This window comes from Corvus brachyrhynchos, unplaced genomic scaffold, assembly GCF_000691975.1.
Source record: "Corvus brachyrhynchos isolate BGI_N302 unplaced genomic scaffold, ASM69197v1 scaffold98, whole genome shotgun sequence".
In the NCBI taxonomy this organism is placed as follows: Eukaryota; Metazoa; Chordata; class Aves; order Passeriformes; family Corvidae; genus Corvus; species Corvus brachyrhynchos.
Window position 1 is genome coordinate 344534 of NW_008239762.1, and position 14649 is coordinate 359182.

A 14649-nucleotide genomic window follows, 5' to 3' on the forward strand; every position below is an offset into this window, starting at 1 on the left:
TGTGGATGTGGCACCTGGGAACAGTGGTGAACAGGGTGGTGCTGAACAGGGTTAATTGTTGGACTTGATGCTCTTAGAGGGCTTTTCCAGCTTTAGTGATTATGTGATTCTTTTGGGTTTCATGTTCATCTCTGCACTATAACCAGTTTCTGATATAAGAATACATTTTTGTAGAGAAGTAAATGTTCTTTTATTACAACAATGAAATTTAAAGCTAGTTTTATAAACCTAACCACCACCCAACCCTGCGTAATGAATATTAAGAGCTTTGGTTGTATGAGTGGTTTCTGCAGTCCCTGTCCTTGTACAGGCCCATTGCTCTGAGCCCAATGAGTGTGTGCTGCAGTGGCAAAGGGGATTCAGCACAACCCAGCAAACCAAGGCCCTAGCCAAGTAATACCAGTTCATACAGCCCTCCTTGCAGAGGCTTGCTCAGCTGTCCTCACTCCTCCTCCTCTTCTAATCAGAAGTTAACAAGACAAATGTCAACTTTCATTTTCTGCGCCAGAGAAGGTCACCAAGTATGGGAGGAAGCAGGAAAACACGAGCTCTGGAAATACTGAAGTCAGAAGTAAGGAAAAGGGTCCAGCAAAGGGGGTTTATTTAGGAAGTAAGGGCTTTGCCAGAAGAGTGCCTTGGCCTATTTTAAAATGTCTATCATCACTCAAGCACTGATCATGTAATGTAAAATGTGATGTGCCTTGTCTGCAAACCTGAGTTTGCAATGCTCAGTCTTGAATTCTTTCCAGATGTTTCTTCCATAGTTTTACCTGTGTCTGTAGCAGTCAGAAAGGCATACTGGTCCTGGGAAGCAGCAATTTTCACTTGATATCTTTACTCTGACACTTGGTTCCTGATTGCGTTTTCAGTCTTATTAAAAATATGCCTTTATTCCATGTAAAATACACCTCATTTAATATCACAGTATTTTTACTCATTTATTAGGGCCAGCTTTTTTAATGACAGGTGAGTAAATTAATGCGCATTGCCTCCATTTTCATCCTCAGTAAAGATATGTAAAGAAACTGTTTCCTTGGATTATAATCTTTGTTTTACCATTTTTATTAAAAAAAAAAAGAAACATGTTGCAAGTCCTGAAGCCAGCCTGTGTAGTTCAGTTTTTGCAGTAGTGAAACAGTTGTGGTGTGGAGTTTCTAACTTGAAATGATGCTAATGTGTAGCTCTGCCATCCCAGCACAAGCTGCAAGAAACACTGTTAGCAACATCCGAATTCCCTCTTTTCCTAGGACAACCTTGCAACCTGGCATAGGATGGGCTTTTTAACAAGGACAACCATTCTATGGGAGCACGAGAGCTTCTGATGTGCTCCTCTGTTTCATCCAAGCACCAAGGGAACTTTTCCTGCTTCTTGTGTCTGAGTGTTGCAGTTGGACTCCAGCTCCAGGTTGGACAGGGCTTGGAGCAATCTGGGATAGTGGAAGGTGTCCCTGCCCATGGCAGGGGTTGCAACTAGATTATGTTTAGGGTCCCTTCCAAGCCAAACCATTCTGGGATTCCAAGACTGAAATACGCTATTTTCATTGTGCCAAGCTTTTTGCACGTATTCCTCAGACCAAGGAGTGAAAATACTCTGCAGGAGATGTTGAAGTTTTCAGAAGTATTTTGCGTGACAGTTACAGAGACACTGAGAGCCAAAACTTTATCAAATGAACACAGCTAAAAAAAAAAGTCAGAATCAGGATTTTGCTCCTAGGCATTCTGCATCCCTGCCACCAGATCTGATCCAGTGTAAATCACAGTGCTCAGACAGGGATTTATGTTCGCAATCTGTGAAGCAGCTAAAGGGAGCAAAGACTATATGCATTCTTTGCATGTTTTCAGTTTTCATATTCACTTTTCTCCCTGCCTGTGGATATTGCAAGCCAGTGCACATGTCAGCAGGATGTGGGCAGTTGGGCTAAGGTTTGAAGGACAGGCCTTTCCTTGTGATGGTGAGGTGTGGAGGTCTTGCAGACAATCCTTCTTGTGCTCCGGAAAGGATGCTCTTCTCCCTGCCAGGTGTCTTCTGGAGGCATCAGCTGCTGTTTTTGATGGAGAATCTCACGGTTTGGCTTTCTCCCATTGAATGATCCTGTCCATCTCTGGCATTAGAGTGCTGGAAAATGCATCACCAGATATGTTAGCAGGGTTACAAGAAGTCTGCTCCTGTTTTAGGTCATTTTACTCAGGATTACACTGAGTGTCCCCTAAGCTGATCTCTGAAATTCTGGCAGGTTTCACAGCTTATGCTACCATGGTCATGTGCTGGTCAGGAGGAAGGGTTGAAAGTCTGGTCCATTGTGATTAACTGCTGTTATGTCTGGCAGATGTTACTTGTTCCATTAAAAAGAAAGTGTTTTTTTGTTTTTTGTTTTGTTTTGTTTTTCCCTCCCTCTTAGGTGGAACGTATTGGGTATTCAAGGAGCCTTACTTAGCCTCTTTGTGGAGCCAATTTACTTCTCTAGCATCATCTTGGGGAGTTTATATCATGGGGATCATCTATCCAGAGCCGTATACCAGAGGATAGCAGAGATAGAAGATCTACCACCTCTTTATACACTCAACAGACCTTTACTTAGTGGCAAGTATCTAATGGAGAAGGCCGTGCCGGTAACTAAGTCTGTTCAGTAGCATTGTGATTTTCCAGTTCTCAAAACCTTGCAAACTGTGTGCTGTGAGTAAACTGCTTGCTGGTTACAATAGAGAAGTTGTGGTAAAACATAATACAGTTATCCAGTCAGAAATACTGTAGCAAGGACCTTTAAAAGCTAAAAAGAACTGGGGGATGAAACTTTGGATGAGCTTCCCCACCATTCCTGTCTGGAGCATGCCCTAGGAAGATGAGAGGCAAGTTGAAGGCTTAGTGAAACCTCTTCCCACCTGTGGAAATAGTGTGTTAGCACTGACTGTCACTTCTCTTGCATTGCAGATTTTTGTTGACTGGTCCTTTCATTTATTAGTATGCCAAGATAGACACACTTGGTTCACAATTTCTAGATCAATAATCAGCTCAAAATGGATGGAGATAACACTTCACCTGTCTTAAATTCAAAAATGGCTTATTACAGTAATGCCCTGAAAGCTTTAAAACTCAAATCTCATCCTCTCACTGTGTGCATTGCTTTGCTCTGTAGAGTTTAGCTTTTGGTATGTGTTTATTTTCCAGGGGAAAAAAAGCAGCTCATAATTTTAAAGCATGTTGAAAGTTGGACATGAATTTTTAAAACAGATTTAGGGAGGGAGTGGGGAAAAGACCATTGTGAACAATGAGTATTCCTTTAGGTACAAAAGGTAATTAATAAGGATTCCCCGAATTAGAATGTATAAAAGTGCTAAATAACGTATTCATCCTTATATTAGCAAGTAAGTAACAGTTGCAACACTCTGTACCAAATAGCTAATAGTTTTATGGGCATAGTAGCTGATGCATGGACTGCTTCTGCCTGATTTTGGGGAATTTTTATCAGTCCTTCCAAGACAGCAGGTTTGTGGCAGGATGAGAAGAGTTTTTGTTTTCCTTTTCACAGCATAGAACAGTACCTTGTCTTCTTGAAAATCATCTTTCTGCAATGGTGCTATCATCTATTTCCCATGAAATAGAACCATCTGTTTAAAACAGTTGAGCCAGGACTTGCCGAGTAGCAGAGAGTTCGGAAATGTTCTCAGCTGTTCAGTTTTCACAAAAATACACATCTCAAAAATGTACAGATAGGTTTTTTAGGAGGTTGGGCAGAGATCTCCGTTGATGTATTTTTTTTTTACTGGTTCAGTCTTGAAAGCTGATTTTCTGACCTCTGCTGTTACATTCAGCTGGGGCATTCGTGTAGCTGTGCTCTTGGATTCACATATTTTTCAGTGTATTCTTACCTAGAACAAGTACTGCAGAAATACCTGTCTCCAGTTCTGTGTTCTTTCTTGTACCACACACACACCTCTGTGATTTATTTCTACCAGAGGGATGAACTAGAACAGAAATACCTGTCTTGTCCCACTGTCCTGCCTGTTTAGCTGAGAAAGTACTGTAAAAACAGGTTTTCTTCAATAAAGTAAATTTTATGTCTGCTGGGGCACCTGCATTAGGTTAGAATTATTTTGAGATACTGTTATGTACTGCTAAAAATTGTCTTTTATCATCTTTCTTTCTTTACAAGAGAGTTTTGAGTTACACCTTTTCCCAGCAAGTTGAATCATAGAATCATTAAGGTTGTAAAAAAACCCCCAAGATCATAGAATCTAACCATTAACTCAGCACTGCCCTGTTCACCACTAACACGTGCCCCATATATTCAGTTCTAGTAGGGAACATGCATACCAGAGCAGCTGTTTTTCAGGTAAGGGATGCAGGAAATCTGTCTATTGATAGGAAACTCCCTTCCTGTGCTCTTGGAAGCCTTTTGGTTGCAGGAGCCAGATTTTCAGGGTGCCTTTAGCAGCCCAGCATTGAGGGCAGTTGAACTCTCCCTGAGAGGTGGCCACCACACTTGAAGAGAAGACAGGTTTGAATCTTGTAAATTTCTAGAATAATCTGAAAAGGGACTGATTTCACAGAGTGAGGATGGTTGGATAAATCAGCCAATGTCAAGTTGCCAGTCTGCAGGGTGACCTGCACAGACTCTTTTTGGTGGAGCCACTGTGGGAGGTGGGCACGCAGGAGTTCACCCCTGCTGAAGCCCAAGTCAGGTACTGAGATCTTTGTGTTTAGAAATCCTTAGCACATCTTCATTTGTTCATTCCTGGTTATGTTTTTTGAAATGGTTTCAACTTTTTGCCATCCACAGCCTCCTTGGGTAAGGAACTTCCTTTCTGCTAATTTAATTAGTTAGATGTTCCTCAGTGCTCTGTGAGATCCAGACCATAAGCAGTGGTCATGACACTCAGATAGGAAGGAGTATCTCAGAGGTATAGAAAACTAAGTCCTATTTTTTGCAAGCTGAAGTGTCTTAGTCTACTTTGTTGTTCCTTGCACAGAGACCCTTTCACATAAGGATCATTTTGCAGACCCATTTTTGTGCTAGTGAGACCAGAGCAGTAGCTGATATCCAGAGTAAAGCAGCAATACTGGTTTATGTGGTGGCATGTATTCTGTTCAATTCCTTGATCCTTCACTAATAATTCCTAACATTCACTTTGATTACTGTTGGTGATTGACCTGACCTTTTGGTAGAACTGAGTATTAGAAACTAAAACCTCATTCCTGAATGCTAATATTGAGCTCCAAGTCCAGAACTCCTTTTGCAAGATTGCTTAGGGTTTTTTCCTAATATATGTTGCTTTATATTAATCTGTGAGGAATTTCATCTGCCTTTTTATTGCCCAGATCCCCAGAATGTGAGGTTTTTTCTGCTGCTTTTTGCAATTGCTCCTCCTCTTGCCTTTTAAAAATAATTTAGTATCATCACCGATCCTACCTCAGTTTCCCCCCCCAACACATCCCAGGTCTGCCCCGAGCTGGAAGCTCTCCAGCTGTGTTCACTCTTCCCAAGGAGACCATCTTTATTCAAGTGTTAATGAATTTGTTTTTAAGGTAGACAAAATTAAATCCTTCAGCAGAACTTCTGGTGATTTTTTTTCTTGGCTGTTCCCTTGGTACCTCATCCTCCTGTTCACATTGGTGCTTTTCAGCTTTCTGTGTCCTTTTTAATGAAGCTTGTTTTAGCTCTCTCCTCAAAGAACTGTCAAGCATTATTATTTATATAAGCACTGGCACAAAGAGCTGTGACCTTTCCTTTTGCTTATTATATCCCTTTTTAATAATATTTAACAATAAGTTCTGAGCAATGTTCTCTAAATAGCTTTAGTTCTATTAGTTTTCAAAGGAGAGTAAAATATTTGACTCTCTATCCTAGATTTCTTTTCTATTTCTAATCTCAGCATATTGTGCTATATTCATGTCTAGATTTTGAGGGGGAAGATCTGACCCACCTGAAGTTTTATCAAATGCTTTGATTTTGAGATAACCCTTATTCCCTGTCCATGCTACCTGTGATCCACCATCAGGGACTCCTTTGCCATCTCTCTAGAGTTCTTGCATACAAATAAGCAGCTGAATGGGTTGTTATTAATTAAATCTATTTGAAATTCTAAATCTGGGTTAGTTTTGGGTTTGTTTTTTTTTTTTTTAAATAATTAATTCATCAAAACCCAAGGAATTGAATTGTATAATTGCAATGGAAATGTAGTCCATACTGGATGTTCAGCTTTGTCATCTTTATTTGATTTGCTTGTGGGACTCAGTGTGATATCACAAGTGTTTTGGAGTACTTGATGACCTCTGTCTGATCCCTATACTTGTGTAATAGTGTATGGAATGAAAGGAAAGGTAATAGTATAGATGTCATTAAATGAAAGAAAAAAAAGACAAAAAATTGTCAGGTGGCATCAATTTCTTAGCACTCTTGCCTCAGTACTTTTGGTAAAATGAACTTTTGTTCCAATTCTCAATTTTTTCAGCTTATATTTTAAGAAAATGGGGAATAGTAGGTTATTTTCTATTATTATTCACTTAATTATTTCTTATCAGTCATAGTGACAAGGTTGATCCAAACCAAGTATAAAAATACAACAACTTCAGTAGTTTATATTTCAAAGTGTTTCTTTGTTTATTAAATGAGGAATTGATGGTAGGAAGCAAACCTGAATTTTGCTGAGTCATTCAGACTTTGTAGGTCTTGCACACTCTCAGTCCTGGGCCCAGAGGTGCCATGAGACTGAGCCAGGTGAGCCAGTCCTGCTCCCAGTGATGCCATGGTGATTTTTTGCCTTTTCTTTTATACCCCTGTTATACCTTTTTATAACTTCTGTATTCTTAGTGCTTTTTGCCTACATTCTTGGACTTGTTTGTCAAGCTGAGAGACTAAACATTTTAGAAGCTTCATAGTTAGGGATCAGTGTGCCCCAGACCCCAAGGTTCTCTCCAGAACACATTCTGTGAACTATGATAGAACCATCCAGGGGAAGGCTCCTTGGGGAGGGGGGCTCACTTGAGCCTCTCACTGGGGAATCTTTGATAGATATGCTAATTAGTAAGACCTATAATGTTATACCCGATCTTTTGGGGGGGGATTGCAGGGTGCATTTTGGTGCATTCCACCTGGACGTGTGCACGTAAGGATCCTTAAAATAAATACCAAGGTAAAATCCCTTTTTCCCTTCTAACTGTGTTTGACTCTTGATTTTAAGACCAGGAAAAGGCATCACCAGGTGCCCAGCTTCATTAGATTGCATTCCAGATATCAGCCAGAAATGCATCCTGCTGTGTTGCTTATGTTCAATTTCCAAAAATTGTCTAGATTTTACTAAGTGTAGGACCTGGCCTAACAGTGGAGTAGACTCGAAATAGGTTCTCAATGAGAGCTGCCTTAAAGCAGGATTTTTATTTACTAGAAAGAACAAATTGCCCTGGTGCTTTGCTCTCTCCTGGTGAGGTGACTGAGACATCTTCAATAGAGTTTTGCCACCCCTGGAATGTCTGAGGAGTCACACATGCATGGAGCAGCTGCTGTGACCTTCATTATGTACAGTCCATCTTTTGAGCATCGGGGTGTCGTGGGGAGTAAATCCTGCCCTGGGCAGGCAGCCTCGATTTGCACTTGGGTTGGATTGTGGTGGCTTTGCTTCTCTATCCCTGGAGATAGAGCCATAGCTTGAAGGTGTCACATAATTTAAGACCTGAGCAAAGTGATTCGAATCCTGTTTGGAGTCCTGTGGTTCCCCATCTCTGGGCTCAGTGTGCAACACTGGCCATGTAAAGTGGGGAGGCAGCTAGAACACAATGGATTTATGCTGGAAGACCCAAATGTCTGCCAGTTCTGGCTTTGTGGAGGGTTCTGAGGACGGGGCTCACAGGATGGTTTGTGTTGGAAGGGACTGTCAAGCCCATCTCATTCCACCCCCTGCTATGGGCAGCGACACCTTCCACTATCCCAGGTTTGCTCCAAGCCCTGTCCAGCCTGGCCGTGAACACTTCCAGGGTTCATAGTTTCGCATCCATTTGGAAGTGAGATGAACCCCATGAACTCCTGCCACAGAGCTCTCCATGATCCCCTCTGCCGAGGAGGCCGCTTTCTGCAGAGGTGCACACTTGCCCTGCTGGGAAGGACAGAAGTAGAGACCACTTTAGCCAGAATGAGAGTGAGGTGTCCATGGTGCTACCTCTGCGAGTCGGTGAGAAATCTGCAGGAGAATGCCCTCAAAATAAAAGATCTGCTTGTAACACTGTTTACTCCCCAACAAAAAACCAAAAATCAAGTGTTTGTATTTATTATCATCGTTAAACATCACTTTTCTTTCAGGTATCAGTAACGCAGAAGCCCGTCAGCCAGGGAAAGCCCCGAACTTCAGTGTGAACTGGACAGTAGGAGACTCTGGTCTGGAAATCATTAATGCTACAACTGGCAAGGATGAGATGGGCCGTGCATCGCGCCTCTGTAAGCATGCATTCTACAGCCGCTGGATGCGCATCCATGCCAAGGTACAGCTTCCACAGCGCCAGGTTTGCCACTTCTTAAGTCTTAGTGAAATACCTGGATGTGCTTTCTGTACTCAGAAGCCACTTTCTCAGCCTATTTTAAGCCAAGCCTGATGTTAGAACCACAGAATCATTAAGGCTGGAAAAGACCCTTAAGATTGTCAAGTCCAACCATCAATGCAGCACCACCACCATGTTCACATTAAACCATGTCCTCTAGCACCATATCCACACATTTTTTGAAGACTTCTAGGGGTGGTAACCCTACTGCTTCCCTGGACAGCCTGTTCCAATGCTTTACAACCCATTCAGTGATTTTTTTTTTCTAATATCTAATCTAAACCTCCCCTGGTGCAACTGGAGGCCAGGTAGCTGCTGCTCCATGCAGTAAAGGAAAAGAACAATGTGTTTGTTAACTTATTCTTTAATGTGATGATGTCTGGTCCAAAATGCATATTCCTTGTAGCTGAGTAAGCAAAGGATGCTGTCTCCTTTGAGCTTGCCTTTGCATTTTAATTTATTTGGAAGGATAATCCCATTTTCACTGCTGAGGTTTCATGTTTTACTCTCAGAAAGCAAGCTTCCAGGAAGTATGTCTGTGGCTTTTTGGCCTCAGCATTTTGTTTGGTAGATCCTTACCTTGTTTTAATATTAGCTGTTTAAATAACTCAGTCACTCTGATACTGTTTGGCTTAATAGGGTCTTGTCTCTCATCCCCACAGCTTTCCTCCAGCTTGCGCTCAAAGATCCTCAAGCCCAACCTGTACCACGACACCAAGCAAGGAGCCGCTGAGTATCAAACTGCTAAAGAGAGTTTGTTTAAAGCATTCCTGAAGGCAGGACTTGGAGCCTGGGTGGAGAAGCCCATAGAACAGGATCAGTTTTCTCTCACGGTCTAATTCACAAACTGCCCATCACTTTGGAAAGGGAGTTGTTCTGGAAATTCCTGGTGTCCAGCATTGCTTTCTGGCATCTCCACAGCCGTCAAAACATCTTTCTGCTCTTCGGAGTTGGGTTTTTTTTAAACTTCACAGCAACTATTTCTGTTTTGCCTAAGTATTGAAACTCAATGATGATCTGACACATAATTGTATATTTTGTTATAGGAAAGTAATTTCTGGTGTATTTCTAGAAATACTTTTACTGTAGAAAACTTGCAGTAAGGCTGTCCTTACTGTATACAATGACTCATTTTTTCTGGGTTAAAATATTTCTTTTTTAATTCAATGTCATCAAGTGCATGAAGAAATTAATAGTTTCTCTAGGTTTTACACCACACTTTTAGGAAGTAGCTTAATTTTTTAAAAAGAAAATAGGTGACAAAGCTGATTCTACTCCTCTGTTAACTTGTTTTTCAACTGCAGGTATTTTTAGCACATAGATCACAGAGCCAGAATGGAGTCTGGACAGCTAGTTTTTTCCCAATTCCTTGCTCTTTAAAACCAGCTGCTGAAAATTTCATGTCTTTGATGTATGTATTTATTAGTCTGTGAGCCAGTTTTTAACATGCAGCTTTTTATTCTGTTTTTAAAAATACATTTACCTCCCATTTACACACATTGTGAAGTCTTCATTTTTTTACCATTGTAAACTGGAAACAGCAAAATAATTATTTGTAAGTTAAGAAGTTTAGTCTATAACATGCAGAAGCCTGTTTAGAAGTAGGTGATTCGTATATCCCAGGAACTCATCTGAATACAATCTTCACTGTAACAGCAATGTGACAGCTTTAAAAAAAAATCTACTCATTTTAAGGGCACAGAGCCTGAGTTGCCAAAACCAATCACTTGGTGGGTATTAATTGCTCTCCTCTGGAAGCTCTTGTAACAGAGAAACCAGTTGTTAAAACTTACTTCCTGTGAGTTATACCTGCTTTCAGCCAAATTGTTGTGTCTGAGATTCCCTGGCCTTTGGGCTTTACACGTGTGATGGGCTTCATGAAACTAATTAGGTAAGTTGCTTTCAAATGTGTGTCCATTTGTTTTGACTATTCCTTTAAAAAGTGTTTTTCCTGAAGGTGTGGACACCTCTGCTTTATGTAAAAATGTGAGATGGAAGCAAGATATTGAGGTATGTTTGATTAACTGCTGTGTAGAAGGAGGACCTTAGCCCCAGCACCTCTTGGGTCAGCAAGTCCTTGGGGTGCTGGAGACTTTGTTGTAAACCCACTTCTGGCCAGTCATGAATGCTAAGGCATTTCTGCTTGAGTAGGAACCCATTCTCAGCTTCAAAACCTGATCAGACCTGAAAATCATTTGTGCATTAGTTGAAGTCTCTGGGTTCATGTCTTGGGAGGAAGACACTGAGGTGCAAACAGTACATTTGGGTGGTACTATGGATAATAGCAAGCACTGCTCTGGGAAGGCAAGAGAGTCTGTGACCCAGGGGTCCCCCTCAGGAAATTGATGCTTCTGGAGGTTAGTGCCTTTTCCAAATGCCAGGGGAAGAAGCTGCAATAGAAGGGCTGGGTTAATTCGCCTTTGTGGTGGCTTCTGTCACCCTGTCAACTTCTCATTAAAGCTGAGAGCACTCCTATGGCCTCTTGCAGGCCCAACAAGGCTCTTGGAGTCATCATCCAACTGAGAGGTTGGTAGGTAGACTGACCTCTTCCAAAACAGAAAGGAATTCAGTTGTATGTGGTCAGATTTTGCAAGCACTGGGACACCAGCCTTTGGGATTGACCTTGTCTTGGTCACAGTGCAGAAGTTCTGTTTAAGGCTGTAGCTGAGTGTGTGGACATGTTTCTGCAGGGTTGAGGAAAAGGCGGTCACACCGTGTGTGTTTCCTTGGAGTCATTACTGCTCTTAGGTGAAACACGCTTTTTTAAGGGACTCATTCAAAAGTTGGTGTCTTTCTGAATTTTGTTTGAGGACTAGGAAAGTAGTAGCTAAAACTATTATTTTTTATGAAGTCAAAAATATGAGCAAAATATTTAAATATTATATAGACAGTTTTTTAGCTGTTGAAATGAACTAGTAACATTAAAATGTAAAGGAAATATGTTCCATGCCAAAATCTTTTGACGAAGGAGCGGTGTCAGGTTATTTATGAGGAATGAGTTCTCTTGTTGGTAATTCTGGGATTTTAAAAAGAAGTTTTCCAGGGCTATGTGCAATCCATATCTGTCTTCTGGGAGTCAATAAAATACTGCTTGGCTTCCTTCAATCCCTTGTTCCTTTTTGTGCAGCTCACACATAGAAGGAAGTAGGGAGAGTTCCCTGGAAATCACTGTCACTGAACAAGGAGGGATAGCAATGTATATAATCTAAAGTGACTGCAAAAGATAAGACAACTCAGCCTCTGGCAGCTGCCAAGTTTTGTAGGGGACCAGCTTTTGGAGGCTGAGGGCTCTGGAAAGCCTGGGCTGGGTGGGTGGGAGCTGGCCTGCACAGGGAAATTGTACTGACATTCTGGGAGCTTCTTCCTTTCTTTTACTTATTTTTTTTCCCTTATATTTGATTGAATATTTATATAATTATTTTGATTGAATATTTATGTAATTATAATTGTTTGTCTCAGGATCTTCAAAGGACTTAGAGTAACAACTTTAATGTTGATGAATACTTGAAATTGAATTTAAGGTGTTTTTTCTCCAGATGGCAGACTACTTGTAGTAAAGTTTTGTAGGTTAGGTAAATAGATAATTTTAAATACAGATTTTTTTTTTTTTTTTTTAAAATATGTATGTGTTCTACAGGATCGTTTTAAGAAAATCTGGGCCTAAAAGTTAACACTTGAAATCTTGCTTATGGCTGTACTCAGGACCTGGTAATAACTGTAGATTATTCTTATGGAGTGTGAGCGTGTCATGTGGGAGCTCGTTGGCAGTGGGGGTGTCCAGCTGGCTCTTCCCCTGGAACAGCTGGTGATGGCAACAGTGACTCTGCTGTCTTAGGGATTTACAACAGTGGGGTTTCTGTACAGCTGGCAATTCTCACTTTCTCCTTGTCTTGAAGAAATTGTTTCGTGGCTGGTTATTGCACAGGCAGCTCTGGAGTGGAAGGTTTTTGTGTGCTATTCCTCTAAATCTAAAAAACTAGCTGCTGAAAGGCTCAGGATTACGGAACTTGTGTTGCATTTCATCAGTCCAGTTCTGAAGACAGGCTGGGAGAGCTGGGGCTGTTCACCAAAAGAAGAGAAGGCTCTGGGGAGACCTTAGAGCCCCGTCCAGTGCCTAGAGGGGCTCCAAGAGAGCTGGACAGTGCCTGGTGTGACAGGACAAGAGACGTGGTTACAAACTGACAGAGGTTAGATTTTGATTGGATATTGGGAAGAAATTGTTCCCTGTGAGGGTGGTGAGGCCCTGGCACAGGGTGCCCAGAGCAGTTGTGGCTGCCCCTGGATCCCTGGAAGTATCCAAGGCCAGGTTGGACAGGGCTTGGAGCAACCTTGCACAGTGGAAGGTGTCCCTGCCCGTGGCAGGGGGTGGAGCTGGATGAGCTTTAAGATCCTTCCAACCCAAACTGTTCCATGATTTTGTGATGTCCAAGAGTGCATCTAGCCAAGGGAAACCTCCAAACTCACTGTGCTCTCTGTGCAAATGTGCACAAGTTAAAGCTGTTGGTTCAGAGTGTTTGGGAGTGTGAGGCAGAGCCAGTGTCGTGGAGTGGTTTTGCCTTTGGAAACCAAGCTGTGGTTTTAAAAAAATAACCAGCCAGGAATTGAAAATCTGTTCTAAGAATTGCTTAGTCATGGTCACCTCATAGTTAAAGTTTTGGGTTTTTTAAATACCGGTGGCTTTCAAAATAGTTTTATTTCCATTCCTTAAATTAATGTTTGGAAGGCTCATGCTTGCAAAGAAACTGCACTTTGAATTCTTTGCAATTTCATCATCATTAACTGTCCACTGTGAAAATTATCCCAAAGTTTACTGAAAAGGAAGGAGAGTTGCAATTCAGGTATAGAGTCAGAACAAAAATGTGTCATGTTATTTAAAACCTAAAACCCCACAGAAATAAAATGTATAAAATGTAACTATTCTGTCTCAGAATCACTGTGTGGTTTTTGTTGGGTTTCTTTATTCATTTATTTATTTATTTTCTAATACCAAGTGTTTTCAGTTGAGCTTAAATGTTTCCACCTTCACTTTGTGTGCTCCTCTTGGGAGAGGCGTAATGTTTATCCTGGCTCTAGAGCTAGCAGAGACGCAGGGGTTTTGGTAAAGACACAAGGCGGGATTTTAGAAGGAATGCTGGAATTCCTGCCACAGGGCTGGAAGGGGGAGGTTTCCTGGGTTTGGTCCCTGTCCTGCTGGTGGCTCAATGAGATGGATGTGCTACAGCTCTTGCTGAGTCTGCATCTGATAGAAGCAGGAGGAGAAGAGAGAAATGGAAATCACTGCTTTCTCTGGTTTCTAATGTAGAAATGGGATGGGGATTCTGCTGGAGGGGCCCTTGGGCTGCAGGCACAGGGAGCATGGACCAAAGGAATTGCCTACCTGGCAGCAGGTCCTCCCAGCCACTGCTTTTCCCAGAAATGTCACAGCTCAGCTCAGATGTACCAGCTGTGTGTGTACATCTGAGGCTTTTTAGGTTCATTGGGCTTGCTGCTCTTCCTTTATGCAAACAACTGGTCCTGGAGTATTTGCAGCAATTTTGGGTTGATTCCCCACGGCAGGAAGTTGTGTGGGTCGCTGGGCAGGCAGGCTTGGTGTTTGGAGCTGCAGGATTGAGGGGGAGGGTGTCCCTAGGCAGGTGTTTGTCCCTGGGGGGATGCACTCTGGCAGTTCTCCCTCAGTGCATCCACTGGCATCGTGTGCCTGAGCCCATATGGTGCTTCCAATAAAACTGCTTTTTCCATAGTTTCTGTCTAGCTGGGAATGATGCAAACCAGTCATCAGGGGTGCTGCAGGAACTGAGCTAGGGCTGGAATCCTGGACCTGGCAGGGCTGTGGGGAGCAGGGAGGGCATGAGTTCCTTCTTGGATCATGTCAATGTACTGTGTTTTTCAGAACCTTTCAGCCAAAGGCCTGTCCCATTACACATTAATAAATGGGAAGTTAATTGCACCAACAGCACTTGTGTTTGCAGGCATGAGTTTTGTGGGTAGTTGTGTTGTTTTCTTCAGTCATTCCAGGAAAGAGGAATTGAGAGCCATGTTTGCAGCCAGCCTTGGCAGATGGAACAGTTTAAGTAATACCTGTTCTCCGGAGGGAAAGATCCACAGTCAGTGTCACTGCAGTG

General features: G+C 42.1%; 1 protein-coding gene across 3 annotated transcripts in view; it reads left to right on the forward strand.

Moving 5' to 3' along the window:
* The window catches only part of ADARB1 (adenosine deaminase, RNA specific B1), a 115939-nt gene extending 104310 nt beyond the window's left edge, over positions 1 to 11629 (forward strand). For 2 of the 3 annotated variants that reach the window (XM_017742757.1, XM_017742758.1), the window contains 3 exons: positions 2400 to 2581; positions 8292 to 8491; positions 9190 to 11629. In XM_017742757.1, coding sequence (XP_017598246.1) covers positions 2400 to 2581; positions 8292 to 8491; positions 9190 to 9366 — 559 coding nt within the window. In that variant the 3' untranslated portion in view covers positions 9367 to 11629. The remainder of the gene's footprint in view (positions 1 to 2399; positions 2582 to 8291; positions 8492 to 9189) is intronic. The other variant, XM_008640186.2, reaches the window with a different exon arrangement.
* Positions 11630 to 14649: the final 3020 nt, after the last annotated feature.